Below are 15,413 nucleotides of genomic sequence, written 5' to 3'. Positions count from 1 at the left end.
TGATTTGATTGTGTTATTAAAAGAGGAGAGAGAGGAAATTAACTTGTTCATGTTATTCTTATACTTGTATAGAAAATGTGCATGTTGAACTACAGGCTGGACATATTTCCCAGGCATCAAGGAAATAGAAAAATAGAAAAGTGAACATCGGTTCAAAAGTAAATAATGTTGTGTGCAAACATTTAAAATGTAAATACAATTTTTTTTCAAGTTTGACCTTTTCAAGGATTTCTCCAAAATACTAAATCAAAGCAAATCATAAAAAATAGTTTACTCAATATAAGATTTTAGCCCAAAATAGCTGAAATTGAACGTAAACAGTATCAAACATCAGGTGCATGGCAATTAACACATTTGTGCACGCTATTAAAATGTACTTTAGTTGAAGTTAATAATAATGTTGATTTTAAGATCTTTATATATCATTGATTTAATCTTTCTGAACACTTTTGAAATAAAACAGCAGAATGAAGATTTATTTTACAATGTTCATTACAGATAATCCCTTAATTTCATTTTTGAAAACACGTGTCAACTGTATTAATACAGATGAAAAGCTTTTATTAGGAGGATCAATTCGTATTGGGCTTCAATGACTCTTGATGAAGGCAGTATTATGATTGCTTGTATTTATCCTCAGAAATGTAATATTTTAAATAAGAAGTTACCTTTGAATAAATATTGCAAAACAAAGCCTATATAACCTGGAAGGCTAAGCCAATTAGTATTTTGTCCTGCACTACAAGATTTCAAGTTTCTATAGTACAAATCTGGGCCATTTGTTGTGTCATTTCTCCAAACGCATACAGTACAAATGCCTGTTTTGGAGTCTTCAAAAGGTGCAGTAGAAGGACTTTACATTTTGTTAAAGACAGGACTATTGTAATTCAGTCAAGAGAAGAGACAAGAGAATAAAGGAAAGACTATTGTTATAATGGGTGATGTAACTTTAATGAGAGACATAATATGAGGTCATTGGTACTCAGACTACACAGGGATCGTTTTTTGATCATGGGGAATGAGCCTTGTACAGGGAAAGTGTGCTGGAGGCTGAAGACGTTGACTGGTCCTGATGGAGAGAGGTTCTGGTCCTGATGGAGAGAGGTTTTGGTCCTGATGGAGCGCAGCCTCCTGCCAGAGGGGAGGGGGGTGAACAGTTTGTGTCCAGGGTGGGAGGGGTCGGCCACTATTTTCCCGCCTCAGGGTCCTGGAGGCGTGCAGGTCGTGGAGGGATGGCAGACACCCTCTCTGCAGAGCTGATGACACACTGCAGCCTGCCCTTATCCTTGGCTGCGGCTGCAGCGTACCAGATGGTGATGGAGGAGGTGAGGATTGACTCGATGATGGAGGTGTAGAAGTTCACCATCATCGTCTGAGGCAGGTTGAATTTCTTCAGCTGCCTCAGGAAGAACATCCTCTGCTGGGCTTTTTGGATGAGGGAGCTGATGTTCTGCTCCCACTTGAGTTCCTGGGCGATGATGGTGCCCAGGAAGTGGAAAGACTTCACAGCAGTGACTGGGGAGTCACACAGAGTGATGGGGGCGGGTGGGGCTGCGTTCTTCCTAAAGTCCACAACAGTCTCCACTGTCTTGAGAGCATTAAGCTCCAAGTGGTTGTCCCTGTACCAGGTCTATAGAAGAATACATTAAGTATTGTACTCAGGAGGGGAGTTTGACAGGGTATTACTCAAAAAGTACACGATAAAAGTACTTGATTGTACTTGTGGTTGTAGTCCAAGTAGTACTGAGTCCAACAGTACCACTTTCACTGAGAACTTATGGCAAAAAATCATTTTATCTCTCATCAAAGATGGCAGAAAACATGCATTATTGTACTCTGGAGGGGAGTTTGAAAGTACTTGATTGTACTTGTGGTAGTAGTCCAAGTAGTACTGAGTCCAACAGTACCACTTTCACTGAGAACTTGTGGCAAAAAATAATTTGATCTCTCATCAAAGATGGCAGAAAACATGCATTATTGTACTCTGGAGGGGAGTTTGACAGGGGATTACTCAAAAAGTACACAATAAAAGTACTTGATTGTACTTGTGGTAGTAGTCCAAGTAGTACTCTGTCCAGCAGTACCACTTTCACTGAGAACTTGTGGCAAAAAATAATTTGATCTCTCATCAAAGATGGCAGAAAACATGCATTATTGTACTCGGGAGGGGAGTTTGACAGGGGATTACTAAAAAAGTACTTGATTGTACTTGTGGTAGTAGTCTAACAAGTACTGAGTCCAACAGTACCAATTTTATTAAGAACTTATGGTAAAACATATTTTTATCGAAAAATATAGCACAAAAACATGCATTATTTTATTCTTGTACTAGCGTCAGTAAAGACGCTATTAATCGCGCACTCAAAAATGAAGAGCTGCTCATTTGACCAAGCAAATTTGAGAGACGGCTGAGTTGACCGCAGTCCATAAGCTATGCTTCAGCCCTCCCGCTTCTACTAATTTTGTTCATTTTGTGTGAATGAATTATACTTCTTTGTTTTTGTATGAATTTAGTAGAATACATTTTTTTTTTTAAATAATAATAATACAGTATGACACACTTAAGGTTTTTTGGGTCACATAATTTATCCTTATTGGTGAAATGTAGGACAGTGTCTATGGCAGTTCAGACCCTAAATGTGGGTAAAAAAAAAAAATTAGGAGAACAATGTGTTTTGTGGACTGGATCAAGAGTGGCCATAGCTGATGTAGGCTATTATGTATTTAGGGATGTAGTTCAGTTGGCGTTTTTATTGTCAAAGAACGCAACTTAAAAACATGTTCAATGGTTACATAAATGCAATGTTGATGACAGCATCGCATCCTGACTAGGCATCCGCATTTATTTGACCTTTGATTTAGCGTATCCGTGTGCAAACTGAGCGCATGACTGACATGAGTGTATTTAGAGATGTGCGCATACCGAAATGTTTTCCAAAATAAAATAGCCTTTTTTCTTCCAAAACAATAGGCTCCGTTTATCACTACTGACAGAACACGTTAGGGAATAATAAAATGGGAGACACGGATGTTATTAGGGTCCCAAAGGACTCTCTGAAAATGAAATAGACCCGTGATGAACTTTTGTTACCCGTGTTCTACTGCCACTGATGTTTTTCTCCGTTTGTAAACACATTAATTATTCCGAGGTTTAGTGTTTCCAGGGGGGGAAATGGGGTCTTATGTAAGGTTCAGACAAAACGCCGTCTCGGGAGCAGAGACATTCCTCCTGCTCTGAGGTCTCATCATGAAGTCGTGTGCACAAACGTCTTTGTAATCATCTACTACGTGCCTGCGTGCAGCGTGACGGGCGCAGTTTGCACCCGGTTCTGTTGTTCCCAGAAAGCTTTAAAAGCGCCGCCCATCTTCCAGAGCTCACAACACGCTCTTATCTGAGACCAGATACACTGCACCTACTCACGAGGACAAGAGACATCACCTGAGAACATGGACCCCTGCGACTGCTCCAAAAGTAAGTGTTGTTTACGGTTACGCCTTGACATTAGTCGTTAAAAATAGTATGATATCTGCCTATGGACGATACAGTATAAAGCTGACCTGGTTTTATTTGGTTTTCCAGGTGGGACCTGCAACTGCGGAGGATCCTGCACTTGCACAAACTGCTCCTGCACCAGCTGCAAGAAGAGTAAGTACAATACCTCTACACGTGGGGAGGGATTTATTGAAATATAAATAGTATTCACCCTTCATAGTGATGGAGACATATGCAATATGGCCTAACCTCACACTCTTTTCACGATGTTATATTATCTTAGCAGCTATCTATAGGCCAAACGGTAACATGTCAGTGATGTATAGTTTCTTTACATTTCATCACTTGCTTTTTGGGAGTTTTGTAGTCTGTATCTGGTATCCCCTTGTTTTAATTGCTGCGAGCAACTGCCCAGGTGGCTCCTATTGGGATAATGAGCTGCAATCTAAAAGTGTTAATGCTCAATTTTCAGATTTTCCCAAGCACACATTTTCAGTTGTATTCTTTTTAAATGGACTGCTGTTCCGTATGTGGCTAAAGACTAACTATAGTATGGAAAGAACAGGCTGTACCATATATAGCATCTGCTTTTAACTCTCAATATACCCACATGCAGTGTAGAAAGGAATTGACCCTTTTTATTAGTACATTTTCCCATAGGGATTTGCCATTTGATTTTTAAAGTGATTTAAAAATGTAATGTTGGATAAATGCCCAGATTTCAAGCTTTAGACCAGTGGATCAGATGTGGCCTCTTTGTTTTTCATTATAAATATAGTCTTTGGGCACCAATAGGTTAATGTCCTGGATTTAGTGGGCAGCTTTCTGTAGTGTATGCCCTGGACTAAATATTACTTTTTGCTGTTCTGTCACTTAACACATTTTTTTTTTATTGCAGGCTGCTGCCCATGCTGCCCATCCGGCTGCACCAAATGCGCCTCTGGCTGTGTGTGCAAAGGGAAGACTTGTGACACAAGTTGCTGTCAGTGAAGAGCCTGACCTCAGTCCGCTTCTGCTCTTGGAATGGAGCCTTTGTGAACTACTTTAACTACATTCCTGTTGCAAATGTCTACAGAGAATGGTGAATTTTGTACTTGTTTATGATGTTGAAATAAATACAGTTCCTTGAAAATCTGCTGTCTTGATTTGGCTTAAAGAAATCAAACTTGTGTATAAGGTTTCAACCCTTGGTAAAATGAGCTGAAGTGCTTCAGATGTACTGCTGTAGTCTGTCACCCTGTAGGGAGGCAGCACACAAAGTTTGCTGTTATGGCAGCAATGTTCAATCCTGATTTTTAGGATCAAGGGAAAATTAATTCACAAGGTGATAAACTCCATTATCAGACACTCCGTCAATGTCGAAACATTGATGCCTCAGACTAGTGGTGCTCAAGTCTTGTCTTGTAAAACGCATTAATGAGCATTGGTATGACTATGGCTTTCTCCATGTGGCGATCCATCAGACAGTTATTCAGCAAGGACGTCTAGCCTCATCTAAAGACTTGTTTCAGGAGTTTTTCAGTGACTGAAAATCAAGTCAACTTGCAGAGATGTGTCGACACCAATGTTATGGTACTTTACAAAGAACATAAGAGCGATGGGTTCTCGTAGAAAAGAGACAAAGGAAAGACAGTCAAAAATGATAAAGTCAGTCTAATCATTTACATATTACTCAACTTAGTATGTTTGGCGCTTATGGTTGCACTCTATGTGAACAATTGACCTCAAAGGTGTATTGCAGCGTTCCCTCACAAGCTGGCCCTGAACAATTAAAGGGTAAACCATTTGGTGGTGGTTGTGAAATGTTAGACACATAACAAAATGCATCTAAAAGCAAACATAATTTTTACAACAATACAGTTTAAAATATAAAATACAACTTTTACAACGGTATTAAAAATGTACAACGTGTAAGATTCTCTTGTTAAACAAATTGGGACTCCCCACAAGGCACAGAGGATGGAGGAATTTTGTTGATAACTATTGGTCATGTGCTTTTTCGTCAAGCTGTAAGCATTAAAGTTAGAATATATATTTGTTTTATCAGAAGCAGAAGTAGACTATTGTAATATTCCCAACTAAAGATCATACTATGGCTTCTTTGTTTACAAGAATCATTTCCAAAACCTGAAAACCTTTCAACTCCTTTAGTCATTTCAACTTTGATATCACATGTTTTAATACCAAAAGGAATCATAGGTCTTGAAAATAAAACCACAGAAATTATAAATAATTGTTCCTGCACTAGTGTTTGAATTTGGGGTATTATTTATGTTAACTATGTTCTCAGTCAGCCCTTGCACTGGTTGTTCTCCCATCCAGCAGGCAGAGCAGCGCGGTTTGATGGATCACATCGGAAGAAGACGAACAAGACCGACTTCCGGCTCGGACCGGGTATCGTCCAATCAGCATCGACTCAGAAGTGCCGGGGCAAATAGTACTTTCATGCATGTTGTGCTACTGCTTAGCAACATTGAATAAGAGTTAAACTCTAAATACATTCACCCGAGGAATACAGACAGGAACATACTTACTTCAGTCCTACACAACAGGTAGGAAGTGGGTCTGCCTCCAATTCAATATTCACTTTTCAACTTCTCGCAACTGCGAGCATGTGAGAGACCGTTAGCAATGTAGCCTGCTAGCTAGCCATTCTTTTTTAAATAAAGCTAACTAGCATACAAGAAAGGTAGGCCCGGGAAATACGTTTTCTTAATAAGAGGTTCTCGTTATATTTGTAACTTTGTTATGTATGTACCCTTTTCTAAACTAGTTAGCCAAGGGGTTAGCATTGTGCTAAAATAATGTGAGTACCAGGGCAGTCCATGCCCGCGCTGTAGTTGTCATCCTGTTTGTCAGCTGTCAAGAGCGGTGTGGCACCTGTATGTCTGGGGTACAGATAGTTTACTCCCGATTTGTCTGAAATGTGCTTTGGATTTACCTCTGATTATTCCGATGTGAAGGTAAAGGGTTGTGGGCAAATTAAGACTGACCAGACTATATAAAGATGTTAAACATCCAGTGACAAATTGACCTTTGCCAGAAACCTTCACCTCAAAAGCATCAAGTATACACGGCACCGCAAAAACAACTGCTTTATATGTATTATTAAAGACTATGTCTCACGAGGTGAAATGTAACACAGGACAGACCTGTTGGAGTGAAGGCAGATGAATGTTTGGGGTACTTGAGCTGTAGCATCTGTCTCAGCATACAAGATGTGTATGTATCAGTAAAGTCGTGTTTGTTGTATGAAATAGTGGACACCCAGTGTGCATTTTAATCCTCAGATTGAAGATAAGATTTACCATTTTAACCTCATGGTTATCATGTGTGATCAAATCTGCTGTACCACAGACTATTAGCCAAAAAGAGAAGCAGCCTCACTGTCCAACTAGTTCCAGGACTCACTTTGTTCTGTAGACTGAATCTCCCAGCAGTAATCCAAGTATAGCGTCTTTTTTGTATTCATTTGTTATAATAGTCTTAAACATTTTTTTTTAAATACCTGTCATAACAGTCTTATTTTTATTTTATTTAGTTTTGCTATGTATTCTTCTTTGTTTGTCTTTGTATGCACCACATATTATACTAAAACAAATTCCCTGTATGTGTAAATATATATGTATATGTGGTAGTAAAACCCATTCTGATTTGTGTTGTACTCACACACTCTTGTCCTTTCTCTACAGGTATGGATGCAGAGGGCTTTGGGGAGCTGCTGCAGCAGGCAGAGCAGCTCGCAGCCGAGACAGAAGCTGTGTCAGAGCTGCCGCATGTTGAGAGAAACCTCCAGGAGATCCAGCAGGCGGGCGAGAGGCTTCGATCCCGCACCCTGACTCGCACCTCGCAAGATGCTGCTGATGTAAAAGCGTAAGTTAGACGTCTGATGCAATCAGGGTCCTGCTTCATAGACAAAAAATCTCCTTTAAACCACTATGTTACTGTTAAGTGTTCACATAACCTTAAAGGTGGGGTAGGTAATTTTGGAGAAACCAGCTCGAGTGCGCTAGAATTTGAAAATACACAGCCGGAAAAAATCTGCCACTTCCTTACAGAGCCCCTCCTCCAACACACACGAACGCGCACATGACCAATGAGGGCACGAGATAAGTTTGTGCACAGATGGAAGGCTGACAGGCAGGTAGGCCATCCAGTTATTTTAGCCGGGCCGGCTAAAATGATTGGTCAAAGCACTTAAGATATTCATTGCTATCGGGATGTTTAGAGCATTCCATGGAATATAACAAAAAGTGTATCTCGAGCCGGTTTCTCAAACTTACCTACCCCACCTTTAATAGATCGTAATACAAAACCATCTGCTTCTGTAGGGTAAACAGTTGTTTACTTTACTACTGATGTGCCCTTTTATTCTGGTAATTGTAGATAATTATGTTTTCAAAATGTTTTATTTATTTATCGGTACGACCTTTAAAGCCAATTTATATGGTACCTTTCCATAGTTTTCATGGCTTCCATAGCACTTATCTGAAAATGACACCTATTGATTTTCACACTTAATATCTTTATCTGAAATTGAAAGTGGCCTTGGATAATATTAATACAGTATTCATTACAATTAACTTTCCTAATGTTGATCCCCTGTCAGGGAACATTCAATTGTTTCTATTATGAAATATGGTAGATTAAGTTTCATTGAGTCATTTTAAAATATTCAACCCTTAAGGAATAACTTTTCCTTCATTCTTAGTTTAATTTCTCTTATAAATTCCTCCAAACTAACCCTGTGTAATTGGATTGAACCTTGAATCTTAAGCCTGTTCTGCCCTCTAGTGGTGGTCTAGCCCAACTACAGTTCATAGTCAGTCTAGCTTTTAGTTTAGTCTTTCCATTTTATTCATTCAACCCTAACTGCGTCTTTTCTCACCCTCAGGTCAATCCTCCTTGGTTCCAGAGGTTTGGACATCTTCCACATTTCCCAGAGGTTGGAAAGTCTAAGTGCAGCCACAACGTTTGAGCCCCTGGAGCCGGTCAAAGACACTGACATACAGGTATGAAAAAGCTTATAGGCCATGAGGCTTACTGTCTGCTAGCTCTAAAGTCTTATCATACTTGCATAGATGGGTTTCACCAAAGATTGACTCACCTTTTTACATTGTTTGAGATGTCATAACAACAGAGATTGATTTAAGCTTGGCATGAAATGGAGAGAGATAGCTTTTCCCCCCCTGGTTAACCAGCTAACCAGGGAACAACATTTGTTTTAGGGCCAAGGTAACGTTAATTAGCTACATATAATGACATCTGAACTCAAAATACATTTGTTTAGAAAACATAACTGTTGGTTGGAAGGTGTAACTAGGGGCTCGCTGGGGCCGAGGTTCAGGGGTCACAGATTAAAAACATACACACAGGCAACTCAGTAAGTTTCTTATTACCATAGAGCAGGGGTCGGCAACCCCTGGCACGCGTGCCAGCATTAGCATGCGGCACCGTAACCAGTGACACACTAGGAATAAGAGGAATAAGTGTGCAAAATATTTAAATTGTATTTTCGGATCCTGAACGAGACCGCCGCCAGAGCGCGTCTCCCCGTTACCTGCAGAAGGAAGCCATGCACGCAGCGCAGCCCCGCTCTGTTTAACTCCAGGTGACTCCTGCCATAGAGCAATAGGCTTTAGCTTGACATACAGGCATTATTTTAGCAATTGATAGATAAAAGTTATTGCGGTTATAGAAGATGTACTGATAATTCTAATAATAAAGCTTTATTGATATAGCACTTTTCATACAGCAGGTGCAGCTCAAAGTGCTTTACAAAATGGCACACATCATACATTAAAACAAAAAACAAGAAATTCCCCTCAATAATATAAACTTAAGGATAATTATAATAGAGGTTAAAAGATAAACTTGAAAGGAAATGTTGCTTATTTAACTGTTAAATAATATAGGTTAAAATGTAAAACCTATACAGGGATGCAAACTTGTCACCTTTCGGCGAAATTTGCCGTTTTGAATCCAAAATAGGTCGTTTGTGTGATTCATGTAGATCTGCAATAAAAATATTTTTGGGGTATGGGGGGGGTCTGGGACCCGGAGTAATCTGCGGCCGCGAGCTGTTATGTGCCATTCTTTTTTTATATATTATAATGGAGCGCGAGCTGTGTGCTCGAGTCTTCCTGCCTGTCTGCTCTGCTCATGGATGTATAATAAGGCTCTGCTGCTCCGGGATGAGGGTCTAGCTTCAGCAGCTACATTACCTACGGTGCGTTCGTTAATATTAACTGTGCGGTCCGGAGTCACTGTGGCACAGACTGGACCGCTGGTGAACAGCTGTTAGAACGGGCCGTTCAGGTGTTCAGAGCAGAGCTCCCTGTCGGAGCGGCAGAGCGTGATGTGCACTGAAAAGTTTTTCTGTCGCAATATTATTGAATGAATCGTTGAGCTAGCTAACTAGCATACATTGTCACTATCTGCTAACGTTAGCTTTAGCCTTAGTTTTCTAATAGTTTTTTTCATAGGCTATAAACGGAGGTGGTATAAGTATATATCTTGTACTTGAGTAAAAGTAGAAGCACTCAGATCTTGTACTAGAGTAAAAGTAGAAGTACTCAGATCTTGTACTTGAGTAAAAGTAGAAGCACTCAGATCTTGTACTTGAGTAAAAGTAGAAGCACTCAGGTCTTGTACTTGAGTAAAAGTAGAAGTACCAGAGTGTAGGAATACTCTGTTACAGTAAAAGTACTGCATTCAAAATGTTCCTCAAGTAAAAGTATTAACATCAAAATATAGTTAAAGTAGCGACAGTGAAAGTAGTCATTGTGCAGATTGGTCCATTTCAGAATAATATATATGATATGTTTTATAATGATTGATCATTGAAGTGTTATCAAAGCTGGTAAAGGTGCAGCTAGTTTGAATGACTTTGTATACTGCAGGGTAGCTTGTGAATTTACTCCAGGTGGAACTAAAGTCTGATTTAACACTTGATTATATTTCACATCATTCATCCACATCTGTAAAGTAACTAAAGGTATTAAATACATGTAGTGGAGTCAAAGTACACCATTTACCTCTGAACTGTAGAGGAGAAGAAGAACAAAGTAGCAAAACATTGAAATACTTAAATAAAGTACAAGTATCTCAAAATTGTAACCAAGTATAGTACTTGAGTTTATGAACTTAGTTACTTTACACCAGTGGCTATAAAGATAGAAAGACTAAGCCTTGCACAGAGGCATGAAAATACATTTTCTAAATGCTCAACAGTCCTGCCAAAATTATAAACTGACTGCTACACAATTCAAATAAATGCTTTCATATATTTCTATTAGATGTGACTCTTTGGCGTTTCTGTTATTAACACTGCTGCTTTAGTTGTTCTGACTGCTAAAATCCTCTGTTATTCCTCATTTGAAAGCCGATATTCCGTGGGGTCGGGGGGCTCGGATCCTTGTCACCTTTTTCATACCTGATGAGTTTGCATCCCTGCTATAAAACAATATAAAATTAAGTAAATAATAAAGACTAAAAGTCCATTTAAAAAGAGGGTGTCGCTAATAAATGATTATATATATATTATTTTTACACCTACCTTGAAGTTGTCACGTGTAAGAAATAATTCAAGTCAAACACTGAACGGTGTTGTAGAGTTGCACCGAATACAAAAAAAGATTTTTGTCCACTTAGTCATCTTTAGGACAAATATAAACCATATATGATACCTGACACATATTGCATGTTTCCAAAGGCTACACTGTGGTTGTATTAATCTGTGGCGTACACATTGTCATTCAGAGAAATGTAGCTGCGCTGTCAGAAAACATACTTGTCACATTTATAGTAGATTTGTAGTTTGTGCTTTGTCATGTTTAGTTTAGGCGTAAGAAGATGGTTGGTATATCAAATGATTGGTAGTCAGCTTTAACTGTGAACAAGGGAGTGGACGTGTTACAGTAGCTTTACTCTCCCAATGCCATTACAATCCGTGGATGCAAAAGCCAAGTTCACTTAAAAAAGCTTTCAAGGTCATCAGACTGGTGTACTGTTCACACTAAACAACGTTCTGCCTTTCAGTCCTGTAGTCTTGTCTTGAAGTCGTTTTCTTTTTCCACGTTACATGACGGTAGTCACATTTAGACAAGGAAGAAAAAAGACTATATTACTATATGTCTCGTTTTAGTCTGACATGTAATAGAAGGGCATTCTAATTTGGTGCAGTAAAGAGCGGGTTTCTGAAATGGTAACAACAAGGATCTGTACCTCATCTTTACTCTTTTCATCTACTTGACTCCTTTTGACCTCTCTCTTCCTCTGGTTCAGAGAAGTTGCTGCATTTCCCCGAGCTGCATCCGTCTTTACCCGCTCAATCACTGTCTGCCTTTCATTCTCTTACATTCACTCATCTTCCAATTCTTCTTGGTCAGCCGGATGTATTCTACCCTGGCAGGGTTTGACTGACTGGAAGAGCACTTAGCTTCTGGCAACTTGGAAACACACACACACACACACACACACACTCACACTCACACTCACACTCACACTCACACACACACACACACACACACCCCCGCACACTTTGTTCTTACCCTTTTCCCCTTATTGGTTTTCATAAGAATATACATTACGTTTCAATTTAAAAGAAATGTACAATATCCAAGTCAGTAATATATTTCCTCTGCTGTGTAACAGTCAAACCAAAGCTCCATTTGTACGATCAAAGGCGGTGAGAATAGAGCTTATGTCAGTTCAAATAGAAGCATTTCATTTAACTTCATATAAAAAAAAATACATTTCTTAGTGGCTCATTCAGACATGAACACAGCATCAACTACCAAGGTATAGATGATAAAAACAGGGTTAAAGACTAATGCATTATGGGGCTTTCACAAAGCGTATAACATCTCCATCACATCTTTAGTGTAGCGATAGTAATTCTTAACTCTTAAAGGGGCCTTATTATGCTAATGTTTATTTTTCTGCCTGTACTTTGACATGTTTACATTTAATGTTCAAAAGGTGCCATGTCTGCTCTGATTGGTTAGCTGGCGGGCTCTGTTGTGACTGGTCAATCGTTTAGAGATGTCCAGTCTTCCAGATGTTTTATCCTAATGTTTACAATGCGTCGAAGCTCTTGCCAATATAAGCGCAAGTGTCACATTGTGATGTCACTATGCGGCGGAAGTAAACAAAGAATCGAGGCGTTTGAGGCTGGGGGAGAGAATCTCCCTCCAGTGTGAACTTTGGGATTCGAGCCTTTTTCAGACCAGTTACAGGCACCTATATAACACACTACAGGAAAGGGAAAACCCTCCAAAAAGCACAATAGGGCCCCTTTACCTGTACCTCATGTACACATAAGGATATACATTTTAACACCTCCACAAACTAAATCCTCAAAAAGGTCAATCCCTCTAGCAAAGTGACAACAAAATTAAAAGATATCATTTTCACAGCGGTATTGTTAATAGTATACATTGCAGTACAAGGTATTGGGGTTTCTTCTTTTCTGGTCACTCATTGTGTCTGAATAGCTTGCCAACACTGAGGTGAGTAGTCATCTATTAAGATGGCTGCTGGCACTCTGGGAATACTGTTTTAATTAAGATCATTACATGATATACAAACAGTGGACTATAATTGCAAATTGTGACTAATTGTGACTCTAATCTCACTGGGTGTGTTTGGCTCGATGACAAGGAGTTAAAAAAAAATAATTGGCCTCAGGAGACACTTTCAGTGAGAAATAACAAAACCACACGGAAAGCTTCATTCTGTTCAACACCAAGCCACACTGCTGCCTCTCTCCCGCAGATCCCCATTTAACATCCTGCTGGGAGGGATGTTGCAGTCATTTGAGGTCACCAAGTACACTGAGGGGAAAATAGGTTAATTGGAGCTGAGATATAACAGGACGGCAACACAAAACTGGATTGACACACTTGTAGGACAAAAGGAAACAACAGACAGTGTTGCGGTATTCCTAACACACAGGCTCTTACACATGTCTATGTTCATTACATTGTAGGCATTAGTCTAGTATTAAATGTTAGATATCAATTGGATTCCACATTTTATAATACGGATGAAACACCTAGAAATAGCTCAAACGTTCCCAGACATCTAAAAGGAAATGCTTGTATTTCAAAGATGCAGCAATAGAGACCAAGGTGACAGATCTGTTGGCCCTTTGTTCTGGGAAACAGCATTGTATCAGACACTCTGAGTCACTGGAAAAGAAATAGCAATGATCAATCAATGCAGTGCTTGTTTAACATTGACCTACCCCTTACTGACATGGTTGAAGCGTTTATTAACCTTCTTTAAGGCTTCCCCTCGACCGTGCAAATTTTGTCTCCTCACAAGGTTCATTTGTGCCGTTTCCCTCCCTCCTCCCTCTCTTCCTCTGTTATTGCTCAGCCAAAATGCTGCATTTTCCTGAGCTCCATATGTGTCCGTCTCCACTCTTGATTTATAAATAAACTTGCTTTAAATTATCCAAAGCCAATGGGAGTTATGGAGGTTGATAGAAAAGACACAAAGAAAACACACGGTGTCAGTGTGTGAAATGTGTGATCTGATGCATGCCTCAGCGGTTCCTGTGTGGATCACACGCACATATACTGAGGGAATCGATGTGTGAATTATTTGTGTGTGTGTGTTTTATATATATATATATAGCTAAACATATATTTAGAGAGGATCAAATTATAAACGTTCTATAGAAGACACAGACAGTTCCAGTGTCCAAGATTTTAAGCTTTACTGACTGGCTACTTATGTGCAGAAAAGTCTACGCGAACTGGCCGGGGACAACAGCTGGAAATAAGCCATGTTGGCTTAAACTGCCCCATCTACTGTTTTTGTTAGTTAATTAATTGGGACTGTTCCCGAAACCATAAACTAAACTCAAATAAACTAAATGCATTGCTTTCGAAATCTTGGTTTCCATCTGTTTGTCTCAGTGTATAGTGCATACATTTCCCCCCCCACCCCCTTTAACATTTATCTGCTCAAATGCAAAGGAAGCAGATGAGTAAACTAAACACAATTAAATTAAATTAAAACACAATTATTTTTAGTGAATAGTATAGAATAAGTCACTGATATGATGCTTAGTTTGACATCATCTCCAGTATTACCAATGGACTCTAAATGGATGGACAACATGTCATGGTAATGAGGCCGTTTTCCATATTGTCATAGTCAGTATAATTGATACAGTATGCCATGTAGGGTTTGGTATTATTTGGATTGATAAAGATTATAATTAAAGAGGCCCTAATATGGGACACCTCTAAGCAGTTGACCAATCGCAACAGAGCCGACCAACTAACCAATCAGAGCAGACTGGGCTCTGGTTTCAGACAGAGGGTGAAAAGAAGTGCTGCAGCACAGGCAGTATGAGGAAAATAAAGAGCTTTTTTAAACATTAAAACATGGAAACCTGTCACAGTAGAGGCACAACATATGAACCTGTAAATGAACATAATATGGGTGCATTTCACTTCTCTTATTTTTCATTTCCTCGCTCCTCGGTCTCGGTATCACCGGAAGTTGGTTTGTCTGCGCCATCTTGAGTAGCGTCCCAGTGGCCTTATTTGTGCCGGAGGATCGAGGAGCGGTAACGGAGGAGCGATAATCGAGGAACTACCAGACCATCCTCCGGTGAAATCCTCAGACACTCGCCCCGCCCCCTTACTGTGTATCGCTCACTGATTGGACGATGCAGCGCATGCACTGATCTGGCTGCTGTCAGACGATCAGCTGTGCTGCGTCATCACAAACGGACGTCACTTCACGTGACGCTCCGGAGGAAAGGACGTCCCATTGCTCTTAAAACCCATTTCCCTGCTTCTCGTGGTTCCCTTGCGTCTCTCCATGCTTCCCTGGTGAGAGGGACTAGTCGCAGGGAAACGACGCAAGTGAGGGACGCAAGGAATCAATTTAACCGAAG

At 39.8% G+C, this 15,413-nt stretch overlaps 2 protein-coding genes across 2 annotated transcripts in view; both read left to right on the top strand.

The window, feature by feature from the left end:
• Positions 1 to 3,228: 3,228 nt before the first annotated feature.
• On the top strand, positions 3,229 to 4,625 carry mt2 (metallothionein 2). Its single transcript, XM_034141240.1, has 3 exons — positions 3,229 to 3,472; positions 3,581 to 3,646; positions 4,392 to 4,625. The coding sequence occupies exons 1-3, from the start codon at positions 3,448 to 3,450 to the stop codon at positions 4,481 to 4,483; spliced, it is 183 nt and encodes a 60-aa protein (XP_033997131.1). The 5' UTR covers positions 3,229 to 3,447; the 3' UTR covers positions 4,484 to 4,625.
• Positions 4,626 to 5,884: 1,259 nt separating this feature from the next.
• nup93 (nucleoporin 93) overlaps positions 5,885 to 15,413 on the top strand; it is a 29,463-nt gene continuing 19,934 nt past the window's right edge. The window contains exons 1-3 of the mRNA XM_034141239.1: positions 5,885 to 6,045; positions 7,186 to 7,366; positions 8,388 to 8,505. Of these exons, the coding sequence (XP_033997130.1) occupies positions 7,188 to 7,366; positions 8,388 to 8,505 (297 nt within the window). The 5' untranslated portion in view covers positions 5,885 to 6,045; positions 7,186 to 7,187. The remainder of the gene's footprint in view (positions 6,046 to 7,185; positions 7,367 to 8,387; positions 8,506 to 15,413) is intronic.

Source organism: Trematomus bernacchii, unplaced genomic scaffold, assembly GCF_902827165.1.
Source record: "Trematomus bernacchii unplaced genomic scaffold, fTreBer1.1, whole genome shotgun sequence".
Taxonomy (NCBI): Eukaryota; Metazoa; Chordata; class Actinopteri; order Perciformes; family Nototheniidae; genus Trematomus; species Trematomus bernacchii.
Note: the sequence above shows the minus strand (reverse complement) of the source record. Positions and strands in the feature narration are given on the sequence as shown.